General features: G+C 36.2%; 2 protein-coding genes across 2 annotated transcripts in view; both read left to right on the top strand.

The window, feature by feature from the left end:
• Window positions 1-27,180, top strand: part of LOC142345570 (TBC1 domain family member 9B-like) — a 64,212-nt gene that overhangs the window by 19,068 nt on the left and 17,964 nt on the right. Inside the window, exons 6-14 of the mRNA XM_075397673.1 lie at window positions 1,513-1,650; window positions 2,083-2,285; window positions 3,005-3,125; window positions 9,326-9,531; window positions 14,894-15,078; window positions 15,815-16,069; window positions 16,565-16,702; window positions 17,251-17,388; window positions 19,146-19,341. Of these exons, the coding sequence (XP_075253788.1) occupies window positions 1,513-1,650; window positions 2,083-2,285; window positions 3,005-3,125; window positions 9,326-9,531; window positions 14,894-15,078; window positions 15,815-16,069; window positions 16,565-16,702; window positions 17,251-17,388; window positions 19,146-19,341 (1,580 nt within the window). The remainder of the gene's footprint in view (window positions 1-1,512; window positions 1,651-2,082; window positions 2,286-3,004; window positions 3,126-9,325; window positions 9,532-14,893; window positions 15,079-15,814; window positions 16,070-16,564; window positions 16,703-17,250; window positions 17,389-19,145; window positions 19,342-27,180) is intronic.
• LOC142345572 (dynein regulatory complex protein 9-like) overlaps window positions 4,164-27,180 on the top strand; it is a 216,791-nt gene continuing 193,774 nt past the window's right edge. Inside the window, exon 1 of the mRNA XM_075397676.1 lies at window positions 4,164-4,180. The gene's annotated coding sequence lies outside the window, so the exon portion shown is untranslated. The remainder of the gene's footprint in view (window positions 4,181-27,180) is intronic.

The following is a 27,180-nucleotide window of genomic DNA, read 5'->3' as shown; positions in this document are numbered from 1 at the left end:
TGAGGTCACTAAACCGTGGCTAGTTGCTGACGAAGCCAGCCGCTCGCCGGTCGTTTGAGAGCAATTCGCCCGACGTTAGTCGGTTATGTTTGTTAATTGTGTGTAGATTATATTTACAGTTGTTTCGATTTTTTTGTTCGAGACTATTTTGTCTGAGACTGTTTTATCTGGGAATATTTTGCAATTTGGGACTTGTCTCCGGGCATGTGTTCATAGAATCTAGTCAAACTGCGGACCACATTAAAAAACGTTTCAATATTTTTGTCTTCTGAATTAGCTTCAGTTCTCATCAGTTTCAATGAATGAAGGGGGACTTAATTTATTTAATGGGCTACTGGGTTTAGTTTTAATAATAGCTTAATTGAGTACGTGTCTTCAGATATTTTCGAGTTCTTCAATCTTGCCTGCATGTTGTTTATTGGTCACATTCTCCCTCAGTGTTAAGAATAAAAATTGATGTGTGCTTCTATTGTTGGAAGTTAGGTTTGGTTAAGGTTTTTTAAATATAATTATGCAATTAAAGTGCTTTGATACCACTTAGTTGCGCAGATAGATACTTTTTTTAAATTCCAATACAGTTTGTAGTTCCAATACGGTCATTGTCTATTAACTTTTCCGTCATTGTCTCTCTTCTAAATTTGTTTATTCTATGAACGCGTAATGTCAATGGCTATTTACGGTGGTAATAAATATAAGGATTATCGTACAAAAGATTTTTTTTTTTAAAAAAAAACAAAGCATATTTTCCGTTTAATTGCTCTCGAACTAAGTTTGAAGCATTTAATGTAAGCGTGTTGATATACTATACAAAGTTTTTGCTTGACCGTTTTTGACTTTTCGAGTGACTTTTGCGCCCTTGACTTTTTCGTTTTGCGTGATCTAAATTTCACGAAAGTCAGCAGCTGAACTCAATTTGCCGCAGTTTATTACTAAAAGTCTACTTAAAAATGCGGGGAAATTGGTGTCGTTTTAATTTAATTTTTATTAGCGGTTATAGTGCTTTATAATGAAACAGATGACGTCATTTAAGCTCCCTATGTGACTTTAGTTGCCCTTCTCCCCCGGCTGACGTAGGCAGCAGTAGATTTCAGTTCCCACTAGTCGTTTGAGAGAAATTCTTCCGACGTTAGGCAGTGATGTTTAGATTTGTTTTTCGTCGGATGATATGCTTATCTGTTGATTCAGGATGTGCCCTGCTATGTATTTTAATTATTATAATTTTCATAGAAATTAAGGATAGTTAGGGTCCGGGTGAAGTTTTGAGATTAATGCATAAAATTAATGATTCTTAGGGCTTGGGAAAGGGTTTTTTTTGGGGGGGGGGGGGGGGGGGGTTATACGATGCAGGGGTGAAAAGATATGATAAAAATGAGAGGGTAGGTGTGAAAAGAAGTAGATCCGTCTCTGGTGCTATTTTTAAGGATTCATTGTGCGATTAATACAGCGAATGAAATGAATATAAGATGGATTGTATAAAGCATAATAGGGGGGCTAATAATTCTACCCTTTTAGGTATGTACTCGTAGTTCTCAATATGACTTCTCAATGTTCCTGAATGCGGGAGAGACCTTCAGACTCTGTCAGCAGCTCATCTCATTTGCACTCCGGTTACTCATGGCAGAGGCAGGGTACTCTTCCTTCGGGTTCAAGGTAGTCTCAACTTCACCTTGTGTAAAACAAATTATGACGAGGTTTTTAATATGAGCCAGGAATCAATTTATGGATGCACGAGGACATTTTTCTTGACCCTTTGTGAACTAACTGTGCATTTTTGCAGTTTTCTAAAATGACAATTTTTTTCATAAGCTTCAAAGAAACGGATCTCCGTTTGTGCCCCCCCCCCCACCCCCCAGTACGCTACGCGCCCCCCAGTTACGGAGCATGAGTCATTACATAGTTATTCATTATGTAATGCACAAACAGAAAAGATCCTAACCCTAACGGCTACTTTCAGCTATTCTCAGGCTGTGCACTTTTAGGATGTGAAGGGGTAGATCAAACCCTATTTTCGGGCAGATTTATCCATTGCTGTTGTATTCATTTAGTACAACCAACTGTTATTAAGGTTTGATTGTGCTCCAGGACCGCAAGAGGAAGAAACACAATTCTCTGATGAAACGTGACCTGTATGCCCAGTTGAGGTCTGACAACTATCGTGCCCTCTTCACCCTACCCAGAAGTGAAAAGCTACACGGGGATTGTAGCTGTTCCCTCTGGTTACCCTACGAGAAGACATCAGTCAGGGGAAAGCTCTACATCTCACACAATTTTGTCTGCTTCAACAGGTTGGTGAAACTGTTAACCGTTTCGGATCTTTTCCGTTTGCCCTCCTCCCCCCCCCCCCCCCCCCCTCCCAGCTCAGTGGGTGCATAGTATTTGCAACCCCCAGACGCACGTGCCATATTTTTACATAATGATTTACTGTGTAATGGCACGTGCTCTGTAATGGGGGGTACATAACGTATATGGGGGGGGGGGGTTCACAAATGGAAAAGACCACCGTTTCCTATCAATATGATATGGAATCTTTGATACCATAAATAAAACCATTTATGGTTCTTAGAATAGCAAGAACATGCAAGAAATTTTGCCCTTCTTGGATGGAACCATTTATGGTCTTACGTATGGTTATCATTTGTCTTTTTATGGTTTCTAGGTTGGGTCTACCCGGATCATGTTTCAATTAATATTAGTTAACTAATCCGTTAACTCCGATATCTTCATTAATTACTAAAGCTCCAATTCAGAAACCAAAATCTCGTATGAGCCTGCATTTTGTCTTCTTTGTCCCCGAGGACTAGAAACTCACTCGCGAGGGAATTTTTTGCAATTATTTACCAATAAAGCTTTCTTTCATATCGGTCTAATTAAATCATCGCCAAAGCTGATATCTGCTTCTTCAATTAGAAATCCCATCATTTTAAGCCCCTCGCCGCAACTATAACCCCCTCCCTCCCTCCCCACCCATTCGTGCGACGTAGTTGGTTATATTTTGTAATTTCAGCTCGGACAGTGGTGCAAATATGGTTAGACTTGTATTGCCTATCTATGAGATTGGGAGTGTGGAGAGGTGTGACAAGGCGGCCAATGAGATCAGAGATGGAGTACTCATCACTATGAAGAAGGTTTGATCTACAGAAATAACGAATTTTTTATCCGAGAGGATATGAGTACAGTAAACAAGGTTTATTGACATTGGCTGTCCGATTTTAAATAACCGCCATCATCTACTCAGATGGCTAGTATGTAGGCGCATTACTCAGAGAGAGAGGGGAAAATGTGTTAAAATTTTTTTTTGATAAGCGAGAAGAATATTTTTCGGGTGGGGCATTTTCAAACCTGTTTCAAACCTATTTCTGAATCTAGTGTTGTGGAACAAGCTGCTTTTTAAATTAATTTCAATAAATTGAACGCTTAGGAGAATTTATGATTATTTTGATATTCATATTCAATTTTGGCTATCTGTGTTCTCATTTTGCTGTTTTAGACGATTTTTCGAAATATTTTTTATATATTTGATCCTATCGGAAATTTAGCTACCATTAGAAGCATTTTTATGGTTACAGTTAGTATTTATCGTGGAACTTTGGACAAAATTGGTTGTTTATAGACAATTTTAGTTTGAAACTTGCAGAAATGTTTTTCTATTTTCAATTTTCCGCATATTTCTGTTTTTGTGCTTTTGAGATGTATTCTCGTTACATGCTGTTGTTTATCCCTGCGATGTTGTTGGCTGAGGGCAGCGATGTTGTGGTGATTTCGCTTTTTTTAATCGCCTGACGGTCTTTTTAATTGCTCTCAAACGAAGTTTGTAGCAATTATATTAGTCATGTGTGGTCTTTGTTGTGCGATTTTTCGATTGACCGGTTTTTCATTTTTCGTCTGACCCTTTCAACCTTTTGTCCTCAAAAACGGGGTAAAAAGGTAAGGCTCTGAGGGAATTGAGTGACTGAGCAGTGTTTATTGACTGTGTTTTTTCAAAAAAATATATGATGGGCTTTTAAATCTTTCTATTGGTTTTGCTTTTTAGTTATTGCTAAGGTTTCATCGTTGCTTTATTTGTGCGCCACATGATGTATAGATAGTCACTCACAAAACAAAACTGCATCGAGAAGTTGATGGGCCGTCTCAGATTACTAATTGTTGTTAGCCTAATTGTTGTAATAAACTTATTAAATAGCCAACTGATTGAAAGTCCGGATTACATTAGATAACCTCTTATTCAGTAGAGGGTTTTAGAGGCCGGCACTGTATGTGATGGTATTTATTAAGGCCAATTCGCTAAGAAATACATTGAACGGACTGTCATACCACGAAAAGAAACCTTTATTGGGGAGTCATTACAGCTGGGGTGGTCTGAGTTTCAACGTGAGAACTTCAGAGATCAAAATTACTTCAAATTCTTCTGTACGTTGGTGGTGGTCTGTGCAAGAAATGTAATTTGGTTATTTGGGACGACGTAAATAATAACACAATTAGCCCATTTAAGCAAACAAAAGCCTGTCCTGTTCCTGAGCTAATTGACATTCTTTTGCAATATAAAGACCGCATTGCTGCTATTGTATATATAAAACGATTTGGTGCTGCGCTCTGTCTCGAAGACCTTTGATCGACTGGAATTGTTGGCATTGAAGCCTTTAAACAGCTTATTTCGCATCGTAACAGGAAAAGTCACAATCTGATCAACGAATTTTCAAAACTGCATGCTTGCGTTGTTGCTGAAGCGAGAATTTTATTTACCCTCTGGAGAAAAGGACACAAACTAGAGCTTTTCGGTCCACGGAAATTCTTTGCTAAAAGGCTCATCAATTAGAGGAAGCCATCTCAGAAGAAGCGAAGGTAAAAGCGGCCACAGAAAGCTTAAGTGAGTACTTTGGTTTTTCCGAGAGATTTGTAGATCCTTTGTTGGTTGGGAGGCTCGAAGTTGGACCAACTTACTCATTAATTAGGCTAACTGCGATACTGTTTGAGTTCTTTTTTAAACAAAAACTATCCGGGACTGAGTATGGACTTCGATAATTTTCGAGACACAGACTCTGATTTAGACTGCTTTGAAGTTGACTCTATTGTAGAGGAAGCGGAAGCCATAGAAGGCGATGATACTGCCTCAACCAAAGACCTACTGAAAAAGATGATTGAGCTGATTATAAAACAACATGATGACATTAAATCCCTGAAACGAAATCAGCTTAAATTGTGAGACATGGTAGTAGTAAATACAAATGCAATTCATAAACTCTACGAACGGACTGTGGAGATCGAAAAATAGTCGCGGAAATTATGCCTCATATTCCGCAACATTGAAAACAAACGTGATGCTTTAGCAAGTATACTCTATGCCGTCTCAAAGTCGTGCTACAGACTAATCTAAATCCATTAAGCACTGCAGCATGTCATCCACTCAATCAAAATATGAATGCTCCGATCATCATCAAATTCATTTATCATCAAGATAGGGATTTAGTCTGGAGACGAAGAACATGGTTGAAGGGAATATCTAATTCAATGGGACGGGCGGTTCAAATTGAGGAACGCTTAGCCCTGAGAGATTGGAAGATTAAGAGTGAGGCAAAGCAAATGGGACTACTTGCTTATACGAGACGACAAGATGTGTTTGTGTATAGCCAGAATCATCCAAATGCAGATGCTATGCAAGTAAAGAAAACTGCTGAGTTGAATGATTATGTTGCTCACAAAAATCATCAGCAAGACTGCATTCCAACGAAGCCTACTCAAGCGCAGTTGACTAATCACATCGAAACGGCGAAACAGCCGCCAACACTGACAAGAGAACCATCAACCTTGTTGCCTCACAGTGCTAAGCGAAAACGATTTCAATTGTCGGCAGCTCTTGAATAAGAGGATACTGCGTCCCTATTGAATGATATTGTTCTATCGCTAGTTCCTGCTTTAGTTCACGCAATAAAAGAAGCAATAAACCAATTGAAAAAAGTTTCACGGAGGTGAGCACTAATGCCAATGATACAAATTGTAGTTTTCGGAGCTCCCGAATTGTTTACTGTTTATGTGATGCATTTAAATGTGAGGTCCTTAAAAAAAACCTGGACAAATTGGAAGCACTAATACTAGGTCGTGGTTCTCCTCCGTCTGTTCTATGTTTAAGCGAAACATGTCTATCTGAAAATGATGACTCAAAGTGTTTATTACACGGTTACTCTCAGTATCTAACAAAATTTAGACCTTCAAGGGGGGCTAAGGTGTGATCATTCAAGTGGGAAATGAATTAAGCATAATAAAAGAAACAAACCTATTTTGAGGAAGCTCTGTTTGTTGAAATTTCTATAGGAGGAAAAAGGTTCAAAGTCCTAACTATCTATAATAAACCTCGTAATAACAAAAAACTTCTTGTAGAGCTGCTAGATAAGTTCTTGGAAAAGCATACATCAGTCGAAACTCCTTTTGTTGTCTGCGGAGATTTTAACATCGATTTTCTGAAAGATAACCAGATGATTAAGAATTACAAAAATGTGATCCAGTCTAATGGTTCTGAACTCTTTGAAACGTCGCTTACTCGAGTAACATTTTCTTCCATGTCTTGCATTGATCATATCATACATTAGAATTGTGTGTCGCTGCAAGTTTTTGTTCTTGTTAATCTATCCTTTCTCAATGGAACGTTTCCCGGAGCTTTACCAACAGCCAAAGTTATTCGCTTGCACAAGGATGGTGATAAGACCGATGAAAACAATTATAGGACAAAGTCACTGCTTATTACTTGGAGTAAAGTTTTTGAAAGAATTATGTATATCCGATTGTTTATTTTTGTTCGAGCATAACCTGTTAATTACGAATAATCATTTTGGATTCCACCGGAAACACAGTACGATTGATGCCATGGTCGAATTTATCGAAAGGATTTGAACTTGCACAAATAAATTATTAATAAGTTTTTTTCTTGATCTAAAGAAGGCGTTTGCTACGATTGATCATTAATTTTTGCTGCATAAGTTAGAATGCTATGGTATTCGCGGTAACTGTCACAAGTGGTTTGCTTCGTAATTATCTAATAGGTACCAAAGAGTTCAAGTCAAGGTTGCTTATCAAACTGCAGAAAGTTAAATTGTTGCGTTAAATCAATCCTCGGACCTCTTTTATTCCTTATTCATATTATTAATATTACCACATGCTGCAAATTCACAAACATATTTCCCTTTGCAGATGGCACTAATATATCATCGATTGGATATAAACCTGAGGATATTGAAAGGGATCTCAATGAAATTGGCAGTTGGCTATTAGCAAACAAGTTGGTCTTTAATTTGGATAAAACAGTTCAGTTAAATCTAAGTGCTAGTGCTTCCAATCATCAGTATAGTATGAATAATTGTTCGGTTATTATAAAACAAAGTTGTAAATACCTTGGCGTAATTTTAGATTCTAAACTGACGTTCAAGTTTCATATTGAGTATGTTAAAAGGAGACTCGGTAAACAGTGTGGTATTATTTGTAAGTTAAGACATTACGTTCCAAGGCAGTTGCCTATTCGCTACTACAAAAGTAACATAAATCCAATAATACAATGCGGTATTTTTTATATGGTTGCACAAAATATTCAAATTTAGAAAAAATTTATCTTCTACAGAAAAAAAATTGAAATTTATTTTTTCGTAACCGCCGTGATCATTGTGAAGATATATTTCAGAGACACAAAATTATTGTCAGTATTCGAACTTTTTATCTACGAAATACTCAAGTTTGTCCTTTGATCTATATACCAATTGCATTCTGAAAAATACCTTAATGATTTATTTAGATTTGAGAACAAAAGATCTACTAGAAATGATTCTTATCTTTTGCATGAACCCCTTTGTGGAAAAAAAGCTGGAAGAATGTCACTGCGATTTCGCGCCGCAAAACTTCATAGTCTTATAGCAAAACAGAATCTCTTTACTACTTTTGACAACTGCACTGTTAATGACATAAGTAATCTTTATCACAAATTGAAAGACTCTTACATTCTTAACAACAGAGAGCTTGTAAACCACGTAAAACACGTTTGCTCTGTAAGGGTTAATTCTTTAATATCATTTACGTGCTTGCTACAGCACTATCAGAATAAGACTGGCTTTTATCGGAGGAAAAATAAACTTTGAGTCCCATGATTAAATTTTCGCGCACATATTTTCTTAATGGAAGTGGAAATTGGGAAAAATTTACTTCTTAATGTATTTCCTTAACGAATGCATCCTTTTTTGTAATATCATAATTGAAGTTCTGAAGGGCAGAGTGTTGAGGACAATTTGTCCCGTTGTCTGTCCCCTCCGAGTCTCTTTATAGATTGTTTGTGAAGTTTGTCCTTGGGGACGTAATTTTAGGTTTTACATAGCAAACATGGTGTACCTACTATGTCATGCCAAAACAGAGAAGGAACCTCTGATGAAACTTTCAATTTTAAAAAAGTATTTTTCTGAAACACATGTTTTTAACATTGAACAGAGATAAAGAGAAACTTTTATTTCAAAACCACCAATCGTACATTGATGAATATCATTAAAATTGTTTTATACTACGTTCAAAGGACAGTTGGCGTTACCTGGCTTTTGTGATTGACGATATATTGATTTTTGATGCAGAAATAGCCAAAAACGTTTATTAGAAAGCAGTCACACATTAGAGAAAGCGTCCCTCAAGATCTGATCGAAAAATATGAGATGATAAAAACTAAGTGAAGAATCCTAAGTGTTCAGTTTTTTCCTCCAGAAAGTGTCGCTTCAAATGGAGTGACCGATCAGTAGTCAGCAATTTTTCACGAAAGTTGATCAACTTACCGAAAGTTGATCAACTTAGAAATACGGAAAGTAAAAGAATAAGTACTTTTATGGAAAAAGTAAATTACGAAATAGTTAAATTACGTGAACATGTTGCATTAGATAGACAAGAACAAGGTTTTGGAACATAGTTCTCCTAGTAAGTATAAGGTCAAAACTATTCATAAATTTAATTTTTTTCTCAAAATGTAAATGTTCAGCCAGTTCATTACAGTAGCCCATCCCCCGCTAATTACAGCCCATAAATGGTGCGCTACGGGGTGGCACAATTGGAAAGACCACACCAAATCTACTTTCGTTTCAAGCATGCGAATTATATACCTTTTGTAATGAATTAATGTAAAGACTTTTTAAAATGAATTAGGACAAAGACAAACGTTGTTTATCCTTTCCCTGATCCACATAGTGACATTTCAGGTAGATTTTGTCATTTCAGTTGGCACCATGCGTCACTAATCGATTATATGCAAGAGGAAATAAAGTCATTTTGATCCTTTTTGAATGATTGAGTCAACTAGAACCCTTTGTGTGTATAGGACTGTGGTGACAGTGTGTTGTTGGGTCGACTGAATGACAGGCCAAGTGTGATGGAGGCAATCACCAGTTCAATGAACACGACTCCCGCCCAGAAACACCTGCGAGATCATGGAGATGAACAGTCGGATGCGACAGCGGAACGAGAACAGCCATCGCCTTCCCCTTCACCCACTTCGCCCAAGATTATTCAGCAGCGTCAGAGAAGGTTAAATATTTGACCAATCGAGAACATTATCTTTACCACTTAATCAGTTTTCAATTTTCAGATTGTTTACTGTATGAAAAGGGAACTGAATATAATCATGCAAATTTTTCGTCAAAACCTGTTAATTGAAACCAAATTGTAGATCCTTATTCTTTAAGGCACATTGAAGGCTGCTACTGCTGGAAAAATGAAATCATTTTTATTGCTAGAGCGGTATTTAAAATATAATATCTGTCAAATAGTCAGTGAGTATGCTCGCACACTCAAAATTTCTATGCTTCAGTTATGCATTTTTTTAACGGTAAATTAAGTTGAAAAGTGGTTATCTTGAGTGAAAGTTTAGTACATGTCCAAATGTTTCTAATCGCTCTCAAACCAAGTTTATAGCAATTATATTAGTCCGGCTAAACAGGTTACTAGACTCTAAAAGTGCGATTCACCGCACGCTTTTGGAGACAAAAATTTGTGATGTTGAAGGTAATTTTAGAGTTTGACGCCCCTCCCCCCCACGGTGGTAGGAAAAGTCACGGTGGAAAGGAAACTTTTGTTGGTTTGGATACCCCTTCCCCATTACAGTTATTGCCCCATCACCTTTCTTGTCCCCTTAAGTTAAGATGGGCTCCCTAAACATAAGCTTACCCTAACCAAAGCCAACTCCTCGCGAGTCATTTGAGAGTAATTCGATCGACGTTAGATAAGTTTAAAAATTGAACAAACCAAAACTAATTCGTTTTAAGTTTAATGAAATTTAAAATTTGGCAGCAGATCGTTCATCTTATGTGCTTAAAAGGTCAGAATTCATTTTTTTGATCGGTTTGACAGTCGCCATTGAAGCATTGAAACGCATTTTTGCGTTTCCTTTCGCAGTTCTATGCTTGAAATCTTTTGAGTGTCCCTCTCAACGGCTAATATTTATGTGCTCTCCTTTTCTACAGTTCCAAGAATGTGTTTTTGTGGTGCGCTTTAAGATCTCTTTTTTTTTAAAAATCTGTTCTCAGTTTTTTCTACATTTTCTCGTAAAATTGAAGTAGTCATTTTAATCACACTGGAGTAGTAAGAGAAGAGGAGCAAAACGAGTAATTTTATGGCGTGACTTTTTTCAAATTGCTTTTAAATTGAAGTGAGGAAACATACTTTAGGTTTTGACAGCGAATTTCACATGCGACACTTTGACTGCTTCTTTGCTGTTTTCCTCTTCATTTTCTTTGCGACAAGTTTTAAAATGTGATGTGTGTTATAATGGCGCACAGTTGCAGTTATTTAAACCCTCAAAATTGTTTTAAGACTTTAATGCTATTTGTCTTCATAAAATAAGTGACTTTTTAGATTTTGCCTGTTCTTGTTGTTTTTTGTGGTTTTGTTGTTTAGTCTCATCATTGATAGGTTTTATTGGCTCTCTATTGCGACATATTTTAATATATTTTTTTGTATTGTCTCTTAGTCTCATTATTGACAGCTGCTCTAAGTGGCGGCTCTCTTGCGATAAGCTTAAAGTTTTTTCATATCTAACGGTTTTCACGACTTTAACACCACTTGCTCTCCAAAAATATTTTTTATTGGCTTTTTACCTTTGTTGTTCTGCCGCTTAGTCTCATTGATGATTAGTTGTTTTAATTTTTTCTGGGCTTATTTGAGTTTGTCTAGTTCTTTTCAGTTCAAAACTGGAGGTTTTAACGACTATGGCACGACTTCTTTTCAAAAATTGTTAATGATTTTTTGATATCGCAAAGATTTTTGGTTTTTCTTTCAGTTAGTCTCAGTGAGAAAGTTCTCTCCGTACCCATTTGGATCATATCTGATCCCATTTAATAGTCCTGTCAGATATAGTTGTTTTTATGACTTTGATACTTCTTAGTTTTATTTTGGATTTTGCCTGTTTTTGGAATGTTTTTTTTTTTGTTGTTCTGTCGATTAGTCCAAGATTTATAGGTCTCAATTGATCTCTAATCATACATAATGAACCATTTATTGATTTATGTTCACTGCTAAGATCTTTATTGGACTTAGAGGCATTTTTTTATTTTCAAAAATTTTACGGGTTTCATTGACTTTAATGCAGCTTATTATTTTCTTTGGCATTTGTGAAAATCTTTGTTGACCCATTTTTTGTTTGTCTTGGTGCCTTGTCTGTCAGTGATTTTCTACGAAGTTGTTGTTTGCTATTTTTGCTTGTGTTTTGTTAACTTTATTGGAAGTCTTGGTATATCACTTGTTTTCATCGGAGGCGTTTTTTAAGGATGTTGTTTTTGTTCGATTCTTTGAGTTGTTGTTCAGAGGTGAGCCTGATATGCATTTTTTAATTCGCTTTACCTCTGGATCACGTTTTTCCTTTTAGATAAGTCATGACTTTCGCGGTTGACTTTTGATTTGCCTCACTAATTGTCTCAACTGAATGGATTTTCAATTCTTTGACTCATTGAATTACGCAATGTAGGGGATGCCAAGAGTAAAAGCAAAGGAAACGTCCGGTCATTAAGTAATATTGCATCAGATTATCAAAATTCCTTAGAACGGTTGCTGGCTTATTAGTGTGAAGCTGAAAAACCTTTAGTTTAGAAGCTGAATTAAGTATAGTTTTTGTAGCTGAAACTGCGCAGCAATTTAGAACACGAGAAAAATTTTTGTCACAGAGAAAATCTGTCAATTTCTATCTCCTTTTTTAATAGCCGCGTCCTCAATTCTAGGCGGCTATTATAGCGCTCCTTGTTTTTTTTACATTTCAAAGAATTCGATTTGTATTGGGGCGCTGTCTTTTTTTTAAGATCTGTTCACGCATTTTCATGATTTTTGAAGTCAAATTCGCGTAATGATTTTGGTCACGCCGAAACAGGAAATGGAGCGAAAAAGCGAGTGGTTTTGCGGCGTGAATTTTTGCGCTCTAATTTTAAAGTAGAGTGAGAAAACGGTGTTTGAACAAAAAGTCGGTTTCTCGGTAGTGGTTTTTTGTTCACATGCGGCAATTTCATTCTGATTTGTACTGTTTTTCGATTTTTTGGTTTCGGATTTCTTTCTAAATGGCTTTCCCAATCCATTCACAGCTAATTTTAGGACTAGCTTTTGGTTTGAATTAAATTTCTCTTTCTCGCTAGTGGTTTTTTGTTTACATGCGGCATTTTGATATTGATTTTCTGTTTTCTTATTTTTTCTGATTTTTTTAGAATGGTTTTCTCAGTTCACTCATAGTCCATTCTAGGTCTAGTTTTTCTGTTTAGTCAATGAAAATTCTTTGAATTGTACGTCAGGACTTGTCCTGCTATGTTTTTTTACTTCGTCTAACAGATTTTTGTTTCGTCTTACCGTGACTTCTTGGAATTGACTTTTTCAATGACTTACCTCACTCAAAAAATGACTTCTGAGCTCACTTATGAAACTTTAAATTTTATGAACATTTACTTATTAAAGGTCAATAGTGTGCATCTAAGTAGTGCCAAACATATGCCCTAATTCTTGAATATTAGAGTCTTGAGTTTTTGATTTTTAATATTAATTTTGGGATCTTTTCCGTTTGTGCCCCTTCCCAAAGATTGCACGTGGGGGGGAATACAAATAATATGCGCCCACTGGCACGACTTCTTTTCAAAAATTGTTAATGATTTTTTGATATCGCAAAGATTTTTGGTTTTTCTTTCAGCTAATCTCAGTGATAAAGTTCTCTCCGTACCCATTTGGATCATATCTGATCCCATTTAATAGTCCTTTCAGATATAGTTGTTTTTATGACTTTGATACTTCTTAGTTTTTTTTTGGATTTTGCCTGTTTTTGGAATGTTTTTTTGTTGTACTGTCGATTAGTCCAAGATTTATAGGTCTCATTTGATCTCTAATCATACATAATGAACCATTTATTGATTTATGTTCACTGCTAAGATCTTTATTGGACTTAGAGGCATTTTTTTATTTTCAAAAATTTTACGGGTTTCATTGACTTTAATGCAGCTTATTATTTTCTTTGGCATTTGTGAAAATCTTTGTTGACCCATTTTTTGTTTGTCTTGGTGCCTTGTCTGTCAGTGATTTTCTACGGAGTTGTTGTTTGCTGTTTTTGCTTGTGTTTTGTCAACTTTATTGGAAGTCTTGGTATATCACTTGTTTTCATCGGAGGCGTTTTTAAGGATGATGTTGTGTTTGTTCGATTCTTTGAGTTGTTGTTCAGAGGTGATCCTGATATGCATTTTTTAATTCGCTTTACCTCTGGATCACGTGAATTTTTGCGCTCTAATTTTAAAGTAGAATGAGAAAACGGTGTTTGAACAAAAATTCGGTTTCTCGGTAGTGGTTTTTTGTTCACATGTGGCAATTTCATTCTGATTTGTACTGTTTTTCGATTTTTTGGTTTCGGATTTCTTTCTAAATGGCTTTCCCAATCCATTCACAGCTAATTTTAGGCCTAGCTTTTGGTTTGAATTAAATTTCTCTTTCTCGCTAGTGGTTTTTTGTTTACATGCGGCATTTTGGTATTGATTTTCTGTTTTCTTATTTTTTCTGATTTTTTTTAGAATGGTTTTCTCAGTTCACTCATAGTCCATTCTAGGTCTAGTTTTCCTGTGTAGTCAATGAAAATTCTTTGAATTGTACGTCAGGACTTGTCCTGCTATGTTTTTTTACTTCGTCTAACAGATTTTTGTTTCGTCTTACCGTGACTTCTTGGAATTGACTTTTTCAATGACTTACCTCACTCAAAAAATGACTTCTGAGCTCACTTATGAAACTTTAAATTTTATGAACATTTACTTTTTAAAGGTCAATAGTGTGCATCTAAGTAGTGCCAAACATATGCCCTAATTCTTGAATATTAGAGTCTTGAGTTTTTGATTTTTAATATTAATTTTGGGATCTTTTCCGTTTGTGCCCCTTCCCAAAGATTGCACGTGGGGGGGGGGGGGGGATGGGGGTGCAAATAATATGCGCCCACTGAGCTGAGGGGGGCACAAACGGAAAAGATCCTGATTTTGAAAAGCCCTATTAGGGCTTTCTCCTTGTAGAGCTCATGTGTCTCATAAAAATGACAGTCCGAAGCTACCCCAAAAAGTCTAGTGGTCTATTAAAGGACTGGTGGTCGATGTCTATTTTATTTCTATAGTTGTTTCAATTCATGTAACGCCACAAGCGTCTATCGTGGCCGGCTATTTTTTTCTATTTCAGTCCCGATGTGCGTCAAACGGGTCAAAGATTGCCATTTTCCGGCAACTTGCCGACTTTGTTTTTTGCTGGATTATGTATTTTATATGAGCAACAGGACTTTTGATTCTTGGATTTTATATTTTTGTCTCGCGTAACACATTGCATTATTTGGTTGATAAAAGTTGTAGTCTCGACAATCATCATAGATTATTAGGTCTGATGTTATATCATTGCATGCTAGGTTGAGATGTGTTGACTCTGAGACTGGGAGTTCTATGGGCGATCTCTCGTCTCTCGGAGATGGATCCTCAAACTGCAGCTGGGGTCTGGTCAATCCTAAGGATCTTTCTGTGGGTGAACATACCGTTGCACTGCAGAGCTCAGGTGGCGCGGAGGAGGGGGATTTGTGCAGTCTGTCCTCCTTAGGTTAGTATTTGCAGCTATTTTGAGGTGTTAGTAAAAAGGATCGTTACAAGATCAACTGCTGCTATGCGATTCGATAAACTGATTGCGTTAATAACAAATTTTATGTCATTTCGCATAACTCAGATAGCATGCGTTGCTTGCAAATCCTGATTAATTGCTCTCAAACGAAGTTTGTAGCAATTATAATAGTCCTGTTGGTCTTTATAATGCGATTTTTCGCTTGATCGATTTTTTTTTGACCCATTTGATTTTTCGTCCTCAAAAAAGGAATAAACAGGTAGCGCCCAGTGGGCATTAAGCTTGAGAGCAATTTGCCCGACGCTAGTAGGTTATGTTCTATGAATTCATTTTGATTCCTGTTAATCATGAGAATGGAATTGCGAAGCCGATTCAATTTTCACAAATTGCCCACTGTTTTCTAGAATTTTGCGTATTTTTTGTATGCACTTTGAGCAAATGACTTTATTAAAGAGGGAGTTTTCCACACATGACCCTGCTCACAACTTACTAGAATTTTCAGAGCTCCGTCGTCGATTAGATGTAATCTGTTAAATGTCGGTTTTTTTATCAAGTCGCTTTTGCTTTAGTCATTTTTGCTGTTTACTTTTCTTATCAGCATTTCAACATTACAATTGTCGTTGTTTGTGAAGTCTCATCTTTTGCCATTGCTCAAATTGATTTTGGAAGTCTATATATATAGGTAAAGAGTTGGCTTTAAAACTGGCTTCTATTTCAGATCCTTTTGAGTTGCAACCGGCTCTGATCACTCTGTTCAATCAGACGGGCTTCAATGACAACGCATCTTCGGCTGCAGCAACCGCTTCAACTAGCAAGCATCAACCCTCATCTGAGAATGACTCAGACACTCTGTTGGGTGCTGAGGGCGAACATCAGAAGTCCCCCCACCAGAGGAAGGAGGAGGTCAAACAGGGTCAATGGAAAGACCATTTTGACAAGTACGGCAGAGGAGCCTCCATGTACAGGACGCAAGGTAGAGAGAGATCAAATTTGATTGAATTTGCAGCTTCTGATTGGCTGCTTGTTATTGTTTGACAAATAAAAGAAATGGGAAAAATGTTAGAAGGTCGAGAGAGAACAACCTAATGTAAATTGTGCGTAAGAGAAGCTTCACATAGCTTGACAAGAAGCTCTACTTGTTGAATGTATGCCTCGAGGAACAAAAAAAAAAAACAAGCGAATTGGTTATAAGAGATGCCCATAAGCTTCACATACCCTTAAGCGAGAATAATATTGGTACCGGGGGGGGGGGGGTGGCTAGGAGGCAGCTGAGCTATTTGTAATTAATTTTAAAATTTCAGAAACACTGCAGTTGATTCGGAAGGGTCCTTATGATGGATAGGCGCATGTCTTATTAGACTATACAAACCATTGTGAGCATTGTTTCGTTCACTTGCGGATAAGCAACAAAACTCTTGGTAACGATGGTAGCTGGGCAATTTTTCTTAATGGAATTTGTGAATTTCAGAAACACTGCAGTTGATTCGGAAGGGTCTGCCTGAGTTGTATCGTGGTGAGATGTGGATGGTCTACAGTGGGGCTCTGCATGACAAGAATCTGCACCCTGGCTACTACGAGAGACTCGTCTACTCCACACCCAACAGACGTACGTCTCACTCACTCACTCGCAACATTTTACGTAATCTCAAAGAGTGAAAACTGATTTTAGTCGTTTAAGTGCTCTCAAGCGAAGTTTGTAGCAATTAATTAGTCCTGTCGGTCTTTTTTATGCAATTTTTCGCTTGACCGATTTTTCGTCTGTCCATTTTGACTTTTAACGGCCTTTTGACTTTGTTCCCAGAGCCGCAAGTAGCAGCATATTACGAACACGTAAGGCTCTGAGGGCATTAAGTTGTCGTTGAGCCTTACGCCTAACCAGTGTCCAAGAATGCGATTCACCAAAACTGTTTTGAGGAGACAATTTAATGGTGTAACGGGGTGTTCTTAATCTTGAAATCTTGAAAGTTTGGTTTGACGCAAGTCAACCCCCCTCCCCCACTCACCCCAGCACACCCCCAGTACTCTCATCTACTGGCGGTTGCGACCCCTTCTCGTTTGAGGGCAATTCGGTCGGTTATGTTATATATCTGCTTAATCGGTGACTTCTATATCTGGACCTTATTTGTTCGCCTTTATTTATGAACATGTTTGCAGCGGACGCGGTGGCGCCGGACGAAATTGAGAGAGATCTGCACAGGTCACTTCCAGAGCACCCAGCATTCCAGAGCAATGTTGGCATTGCAGCTCTCAGAAGGGTTCTCAACGCATATGCCAGACGCAACCCTAACATAGGTAAACAATTTGTTGTTTAATAGCAGCCGTCAGCCTCTCAAACGGCTATTATTTATGCGCTCTCCTTTTTTACGACTCGAAGAGGAGTATTGGTTTTCTTGAGGTTTTATTTACCGTAAGTACTATTTGTTCAAACGGCGTTTTGAACTAAAACCGAAAGTGAGTAAAACTGCAATGTGAACTAACTTTTTTTTCAGCGAGAGAAGTTATTTGATCATGCGCTGCGTTCAGTAAATGACTTTTTGACTTTGAAAAGTGTTTTTGAGAGAATGACGCATATATGACAGTTTTTAACCATTTTTTCCGTTTGGCCCAAATTTTTTGCTTGTAATTGGGTTTTTTTGTAGCAATAAGTTTTGATCGATGCTGCATTAATATGTAACTCTCTGACGTTGATACCGAATTGTTCTTTAGAGCCAAATATTGCGTTTGAATGAAGTGCAAAATGGGCACATATTTCTCATATTTTAGTTAATTTTTGGAGTTGTTTTCAATTATTTATTCATTTCTGGATGAGTGGAGGTTTTTCTATCAAATCGGTGTATACGGCAACGTTTCTTTGATAATTTGCCATTTTTTACGGCAGGTGTTTTTGTTTTTTGAAATTGTACAAATACTAACCCTATTTTGGCTGGTTTCATCTTAAATTTTTTGTTGTTTTCATTTTGAGTTTCATTACTATCAAACATCTTTATGTGCACCGCCAGGGGTTTCAATTTTGTTTAGTTCATTTTAATTATTTTTTGGCGATAGGACTTTGAAATTCAGATGAACCCTTTTTCATAATTGAAGTTTGAACAAGTTTTTAGGGCTTTTTTCGAATTGATTGTGTTTCGAGTCTTTTTTTCACTTTGTTCGTAGACAGGATAATGGTTATGTAATTATTTTGAGCCTCTATTGCTCAATAATGAAAATTCCCTGCTTTTTACATGATTTTTTTAAATATGAAATTTGATTTTTAACTTTCAAATATTACGAATTCGTTTTTTGTTCGTCTTTCTGAAAATTTTTGTGTTCTCCACTTTCTAGCACATATTTAGTTTTTCTTTACCCTAAGTTTTTCGTTAGTTATTTTATTTTAAGACGTATAATTTTATTACTCTGTTTTCTTAGTTGTTGAAAAATTTAATGGTTTCATACTTCCTTTTTTTGTTTGCAATTGATTTTAATGCTATGCGGCACCGAAAAAATTCTTTTGTAAAAAATTGTTTTTTTTCATCTGTGAACACTTTTGGAGCTGGGTTACACTGCAATGAAATATTTTTGCCCTTCAATGTTTGTTCTGTTTTGTCTTTTTGGTGATTAATTTCTATTCGATTTTCGTATTGTTTTATAGCGTTCATTGGGAAGTGAAACGACGGCGAATGCTCAAAGTTTTTTTGTTACCTTTTGATTACTGTTTTTATGGTATAGTGTATTGCTTTCATTGAGAAAAATGAAGAAAAATTGATGAAAAAATTTTGCCAATTTCTTGCAGTTTTAAATTTTCCTCCGAAAATAGAAAGTTTTTTGAGAGCCTAGAATTCCTTGCCTTCTGCTTTGCGAGCAGTTTGATATTTTCATTGTTAGGTGTACAAGTATTATATCAAGATTTTTGATAATTTTTTAAAGTTCTGTCGGCTCGATTGGATTTTTTTTCATTTTTTGACTTTGTTTTAGGTTTTATTAGTCATCTTAGTAGTTTACATTTATTTCCTGACAAATTTTTAATGTTGTTATTAAATGGTAAATTTCTTGCAGTGTATGTCCTGTTGCAGGTTATTGTCAAGCTATGAACATAGTGAGCAGTGTCATTCTTCTCTACTGTGCGGAAGAGGATGCCTTCTGGCTTCTAACTGCTCTTTGTGAGAGGTTGCTGCCAGACTACTACAATACCAGGGTCGTGGGGGCACAAGTGGACCAGCATGTGCTGACTGAGTTGTGTGAGAAGTTCATGCCCGAGTTGGCTCAGAGGTTGGTTGGTATAATGATGCATTAAGTTGAAGTCAAGAGAAATCGAAATAATTTTTAATTTCTTTGATAGAGGTGCTGGGATTTAATTGAGCTCTTTCTAGTGTTACTGTTAAGAAAGGGTTTTTTAGGTGTAACGTAAGCTGAGGTGTACACGCGTATTAATTTCTCTCCGATATCTGTTCCAGGAATTATGTCTGAAATAGAATTCAGTTGTGAGATGATTGCTTTATTATAGCTGCGAAGCTGTAAGCTGAGCGTAGCTATATTGCGGTGCTCTTGGTTTTTTTTGTTTCATCGTCTGACGCTTTATTTTCGTTTTACATTTGTTCTAGAACATTCTGTCTCGTCACTCCTTAAATGGCTTTTTCGCGCTTGATTTCACGCTTTCTGCGTGACCTAAATTGCGGTTATTCAGAAACAGAATCTGTTCCTAAAACAAATTTGATTGTAAGAACACAGATTGTATGGTCCGACAGCCGAGTGGTTAAGGTGACTGGCTGTTAATCCGGAGATCGCCGGTTCGAGACGCGACAGGGAAACTTTTTTTGCACCCAAAAACAACCTCCTTTGAAATAAACTTGTAAGTTTTATAGGCGGCGGCGATAACTATTATCAACTCACTTCTGTATCTTTTTCCATCTGTATTTTACGGCACGCAAGTCTATTTCGCAGCTATTCCGGCAATCTGCCGGCTATGTTTGTTATATCTGCGAAGCTGTAAGCTGCGCGGAGCTATATTGCGGTGCTCCTGTTTTTTTTAAAGATCTGTACACACATTTTCATGATTTTTGAAGTCGAATGAGAGTAGTGATTTTGGTGACGGCGAAACAGGAAATGGACCGAAAAAGCGAGTGGTAATGCGGCGTAAAATGTTTTTTGGGCTAATTTTCAAGTAGAGTGAGAAAGCGGTGTTTGAACACAAATTCGCTTTCTCGCTAGTGGTTTTTTGTTCACATGCTGAAATTTCACTTTGATATTTACTGTTTTTTCGATTTTTTTGGTTCGGATTTTTTTTCTAAATGTTTTCCCCAATTCATTCATAGTTCGTTCTGGGCCTAGTTTTTTGTTTGAATCGATTTTTTTCGCTAGTGGTTTTTTGTTCACATGCGGCAATTTCACTTTGATTTTTAATTGCTCTCAAACGAACTTTGTAGCAATTATATTAGTCCTGTCGGTCTTTTTTTAATGCGATTTTTCGTTTGATCGATTTTTCGTCTGACGCTTTCGACTTTTCGTCCTCGAAAACAGTATAAACAGGTAGCGCCCAGTGGGTATTAAGTGCTCTTAGAGTCCTTCAGATCTCTTTGAGCTCAAACTGTTTTGGAGACTTACACTTATGGTGTGAATGGCAGTTCTTAGAGGTTGATGACACCCCATCCCCACTGCTGACCTCGCCCACTATTGCCCCCCCCCCCACCGCCGCTGTTGCTCCCCCCCCCCACCCCCGCCCTCCTCATCAGACCCCTAGTGCACCCCCGACCCCCACCCGTGGCTACTGACGAACAACGCTAAATACACGCAATTTTATCTTAAGTTTTATTTTTAAAAATTTTTGTAATTTTTTGAGTTGCTTCAGCCCTGGGTGGGAAGGAACCTCCTCTAGAGTTTCATAATAGGTTACCGCATAGTTTTTAGTGGTAGTGCAATGGTTTCAACATTTTAACATCACGAATGCGCAGGGGCCAAGATTGTTTCAAATGCGATGGTTTCAACATTTGATGGTTTGCGATGGGACGAATGCGATGGTTTCAACATTTGATGCACGGGCCAAGACACTTCCTTAAGGGTTGGATAATAAATCACCGAAAATTTTTTTTGCCATGTAAGAGCTTCAATTTTTTAATATGACAAATATAAGTAATTTTTTTGATTTAACTTCCATTTTTTTCAGTTTTTTCATTTTCTTGTCCTTCTTAGGTTTCTCCAGCCTCAAGAGCCAGTGAGGCCCCTCCTCCAGAGTTTGATATTAGGTTACTGCAAAGTTTCCAGTGGTAATGGAATGGTTTTTCCGTTCATTTTAACATTGCGAATGTTAGCAATTTTTTTTAAAACTTTCAAATAAAATTTGTTGTCATTATGTAAGTTTTCCGAGCCCCAGGAGCCAGGAAGTCTTCTATAGCGTTTGGTAATAGGGTACTAAAGTTTTTTTTGGCCTTGGAATTGTTTTACTCATTATCACAATTTTTAGCAAAATTTTGATGAAACTTGCAATTTTTTCATCAAGTTGTTTTAAATTTTGTCATTTTCTAGGCGTCTCCAAACTCAAGGGCCAGCGAACATTCTTGAGGGTTTGATTATAAGTTACTGCATAGCTTCTAGATGTAATTCAATGTTTTTCAAGATTTTAATATCAACAGTTTTTAAAAATATTTTCAATTTTTCTCATGTTTTTTTTAATCTTCTTGAATTTTTTATCATTTTTTCCGACACCAGGGTCCTAATTCTCTTCCAAGGTTTGATGATAGGCTGTCGCATGGTTTCTAGAGTTAATGGAATTGTTATCATTATTTTAACAACTCCAGCTTGAGCAATTTGTTGATAAAGTTTAATTTTGTCAAATTTTTGGAAAATTTTCATGTTCCAAGTTTTTGGATCTTTGAGCGATTGAAACTTTTTAAAGCTTGAAATAGGGATACGAGATAGTCTCATGAGACAATGAAATGGTTTCAAAGATTTTAATATTGAATTTCAGTAAGATTTCGTTAAAATTTCCGATTGTTTTCAAAACTTGAATTTTTTTGACCTTTTACAATCCTTGCTGGCCGACGAAGCTTTTCAAGTCATGCAGATGAATTAACTAACATAAATCCAGAGACAAAAATTAGTTCTTAACATTTTCACTGCGAAATCTGGAAGCTTTTAAAAATTTTGCTGTATTTTGCTGTATTGGCAGTTTTTCTAAACTGTGGCTAGGTAATGACAAAGCCAACCGCTCGCAGGTCGTTTGAGAGCAATTCGCCCGACGTTAGTTGGTTAGATTTACTGTTTTTAGAAGGTTTGGATCTTTTTTCAGAAATGGTTTTCCCAATTCACTAATAATCTGTTCCAGGTCGTTTTTTTGTTTAGCCATTCTTTGAATTGTACGTCAGGACCTGTCCTGCTGTTTTTTTGTCGTCTGACGCTCTTTTTCGTTTTACGTTTGTTCACACCTCAAAGCTGAAAAGTCAAGTTTTCTTCTTCCTCTCACAAACAGCTTTTGCGCGCGTGACGTCGCTTCTCACTCTCTCTAGCAAAATTTTTTTGCGTGATTAGATTTTGATCATAAGTGACTTACCTCACTCAATAAAATGACTTTTGCACTTTAAAACTTAAGTTTATTTTGAATTAGTTTGAGGTCAAAGGAACTCATACGTGTAATAAGGGTTCCTATTGAAAAGGCTTCTGCGCATTGAATTTTAACAAGCTTTATTAATTTATCGTATTTTTTTATATAGCTTTTTGAGCGGCGTCGATAACTTTTTCAACTTATGTCTGTATCTGTTTCATAAGGCACGCAAGTCTATTCTTTCACAGCTATTCCGGCAATCTGCCGGCTATGTTTGTTGAAATGAAAACTGAATGAAACAGCTCTGAAATAAAAGTTTCAAAAATGGCACTTAGCTATTATAAGGTGTCGATGTTTTTTAACAGCCGCCATGGATAGCTGGGGCTATTATTGGCCCTCTCTTGGTTCTTTTACGACTCGAAGAGGATTTTTTTCTTGGTTTTTATGACTCGAAGAGGAGTCTTGGTTTTCTTAAGGTTTTTTTACCGGAAGTTTTGACCTAATAATGAAAGTGAATAAAATTGCCGTGAACTAAATTTTTCTGAGCGAGAAAAGTCTTTTGTTCATACGTTGCGTTCTTTGAATGACTTTTTGACTTTGAAAAGTGTTTTTGAGAGATTGGCGCATATAGATGAATTTTTAGCCGTCTTTTGTCTGTTTGGTCCAATTTTTTAATTTATAACTTGGTTTTTGTAGAAGTACATTTTGGTTGATTCCGCATGAATATGCAGCCATCTGAAATCGATACTACACTGTTTTTGAGAGCCTAATATTGCCTTTAAAGTACAAAATTGGCAAATTGGCTCATTTTTGTCAATTTTTGGATTTTTCAATATTTTTTTTACTTTTGATCCTAAAGTGGATTTGTTTTTTTTTTCAAATTTTCAAAAATTAGTACATATGTCAATTTACGTTTGAGGTTTCATGCGTTGAATGCCTGTATATAACGTGAGGTATTTTTGTTTAACAGAATTGTTCTTGTGCTTGCCCGATTTTGGAAGTTTTCCGCTAATTTTTCTTTGTTCCTTTATTGGATTTAATTACTAGAAAATGTCACTTGTGAACTGTCACGCACCATAGTTTTGTTAAATCATAATTGAATGATGTTGCGGCGTTCAGTATTTGAATTTCTACGAAATTTCTTTCACAGGTGCAATTTTGATCTTTTTTGACAGTTTTATTGCTCTGACAACAGTGATTTTTTTTCCAATCTTTGAACTATCTTCGAACTAAACTTTAATTTATACAGGAGGATAGCTCTTCAATTTTATGCTACATAAGAAAATATAGTCGTTTTCACTTCTTTTTTTTTGGTTTTTAACTTTCAAAAATCAAGAACTAGACTGTTTTTTTCTCTACTTATTCTCCGCATTCTAGCATGTATCAGTCTATCATTGTCCTGAGACCTATAGTTCTAGTCAGCTTTGCTTTTATCAGTTGTTAAAAATAATGAGCTTAGCCTTTTTCTAAGATTTTAATTTTGTTTTTATTTGATTTCATTTGACAGTGCGGCACTGAGAATTTACTTGAAATGCCGTTTAAACATTTTGACTGATAATTACTTTCCACAAAAGTTATTGGGGTCTTAGTTTGATTTCAAACTATTGTTTCATCTAATTTATATTCGGTTTCTCGTCTTTTTGCTGATTAATTTGAGGGTTTCTTATCAATTTTGCTGAATCTTTTTGCTTTTTTTGGCCCATTGTATTGTTTTATTGAAGTTATTGGTAATTGAATTAAAGCCTGATGACTGTAGGCTCTATTTACTATCAAAGATGATTTGCTGCACAGTTGTCTCTTTCCATGCAATTTGACAAAAAAAATGAATTTTTAGAGAACTTTTGTTCATTTTTTCTCCTTTTCTTTGAAAATAGAGATGTTTGTGAGCTCGTTAAGGCTCGACTGATTTTTTTGTGTTTCAACAAAATGTTTACATTCATGAAACAGCTGTTTTAATTTGAATGTGTACTTTTGTTACATGGAAAATATAATTGAATTGAGTTTTTTGACAATTTTCTTCTGATTCTTTGACTTAAGACCGTTGTTTTCTGTACTGATGCCTTCTGCGAGGAGACATTGGCGATTTGAAAAGCCAGTTTTTTGGGCGGGGATATGACTTCGAGTAGTTTTCGGAGTTTCTTTTTTACGACTCGAATAGTTGTTTTCTTAGGGTTTTAACGACTCGAAGAAGAGTGTTGGCTTTAAGGTTTTTTTTACCGGAAGTACTTTTTTCAGGTGGCGTTTCGACCTAAAATTGAAAGTGACTAAAATTGCCTTGTTAACTGAGCGAGAGAGGTCTTTTGTTCATGCGCTGCTTTCAGTGAATGACTTTTTGACTTCGAAGTTTTTGAGATATTGGCGCGTATATATGACAGTTTTTAGCCGTGTTTTCGTCCGTTTTGCACAATTTTTTTCATTGTAACTTGGTTTTTTGTAGAAGTAAGTTTTGATCGATGCAGCTTTAAATTGCAACCATCTGAAATTGATAGCACAATGTTTCAGAGAGCTATATATTGCGTTTCAGGTGCAAAATTAGACCAAATTTCTCAATTTTTTGTCAATTGTTGGATCTTTTTTCATTAGTTTCTTCATTTTTGGCTCTTTGAGCGGATTTTTTCTTCATTCAAACTGGTTAATATGGCACCGTTTTTTTTTTTTGATGATTCCTGGTGCAACTTCCTGTTTTTGGCGGGAGTTGTTTTTGTTTTATGAAATTGCACACATACTAATCCGAGTTCGGCGGTTTTTGTAATAGTTTTCTGTTTTCTGTTTTTACGTCGAATAAAAAATTCTTGATTTAATTTTTACCATAAAAAGTTTTTTGGTGAACGGGGGGTAATTTTGGTTTCATTTTAATGCCAAATTTTTGAATTTGTTTTGGCGGTAACTATTTAAGGAAATATAAATTCAAGGAAAAATTTTAACATAATAACATTTTTTGCATTGTTTCACTGTTTCGCAATTGAGCTGTTTTCACTTCTTACTGGGACATGAAGATGGCTATCTTATATTCTTAAACCTCGATAACCTAATAACAAAAAACAATTTTTTGTACCTCTTTATTTTGATTTCTTATTAGAGTTTCCAATTTAGTTTTTTGATTTTTCAGAAATTGCAGGTTTTTCAAATCTGAATTTTTTCACATTGTGAGTATTCTCCACTTCTAGTATTTTTTTTTCTAGCATTCTCCTCAGACCTATTCGCTCTGCCTTTATTGAAAATTATCGGTTTGAACTAAAATTTTTTGTATTCGAAGTTTTCGAAGTCTTTTTTTTGTTCGCAATACATATGGCACTGAGGTTTTGCTAACTGCTAGCTTCAGTTTTACAAGTTTTGAACAACCTTCTCATTCTGCAATTTTTCTAAGTGCTTGGTTTTGGTAACAGACGAATTTTTGCGTTTGAATATTGTTCTGTCTCTTAAGACTTCTTCATGATTACTTTTGATTTGATTATTTTTTTGGTCGATGTTTGTTTTGTCGCGTTCATTTTGATTTAAAGCAACAAATAATGTTTATAGTTAAAGCGACAATGTTTCTTTTCAGTTACCTACTGATTTTTGTTTCTATATTTAAAATTGTTTTTGATTGAGAGAACTTACGGAAATCGATAATCTTTGTCACAATTTTGGGCCATTTCTTGCAGTGTTCAAATGTTTCTTTCAAAATAAAGTTTTGGGAGACTGAAATGACTTTGCTGTTCGCGACTTTGATGTTAATAGTAGCCTCAGCTTCCTAGCAGGCTATTATAGCGCTCATATTTTTTTAATTCGTCGAACTATAATTTTTCGCTTTATCTTATTTCACAGCTTGTTCAAGGTTTTGCATGAAATGTTTTTTGACTTCTCTCGGCCAGTTTCCCTCTGCTCTCTTTCTGCTAAAAGTGGCTTTAGACAGCAGTTGCTCAGCAAAGAAATTGAAAATGAACAGAGTCAGTATCAAAAAACGAAATCAGAAATAGAAACGGGATAAACCCATAGAGCCCTGATATAGGTGTAATCTAATTTTTTAGTTCAGTTTATTTTCTGAGCTCATTTTATTTTTTGACTCAATTTTTTAAATTGCCACACAGCGATAGTTGGGGCTATTATTGGCCTGCTCTTGCTTTTTTGTTTCGTGGTGGCGATTTTTGTTACGACCATATGAACGTCACAACGACTTCAAATCTGCTTTTTGTTCATTCTTTCATGCAATATAAAGTAAGTGCTTGCGTGACGTTATTTTTCGCTCTTAGTAGATCGAGTTTTTTTTGTTTTTTTTTGCGTGATTAAATTTTTGGTCACACTTGACTTGCCTCACTCTCAAAAATGACTTCCTCACTTTGAATTTGACTTTTATTCACTTCAATTCAAAGAGATAAGGTCAAATGGGTGTGTGTCACTCTAAATGATGGTTATTAGAGGGAGCTAATATAGGCAGCAAAAACTTATACAGATTTTTAATCAAAATAACATATCAGCCTTCAATGAAAAGACTAATTTTTTTGTTGATCCTTTTTTTACTGTTTTTTTTAGACTGCAGATCTACAAAGCTATTGCGGCTATTTTCTGGCAATCTGCCAGCTAGTTTCGTTTTT

This window comes from Convolutriloba macropyga, chromosome 9 (assembly GCF_964194025.1).
Source record: "Convolutriloba macropyga chromosome 9, txConMacr16.3, whole genome shotgun sequence".
Classification (NCBI taxonomy): domain Eukaryota; kingdom Metazoa; phylum Xenacoelomorpha; order Acoela; family Convolutidae; genus Convolutriloba; species Convolutriloba macropyga.
This window is presented reverse-complemented; position numbering and strand designations above follow the sequence as displayed.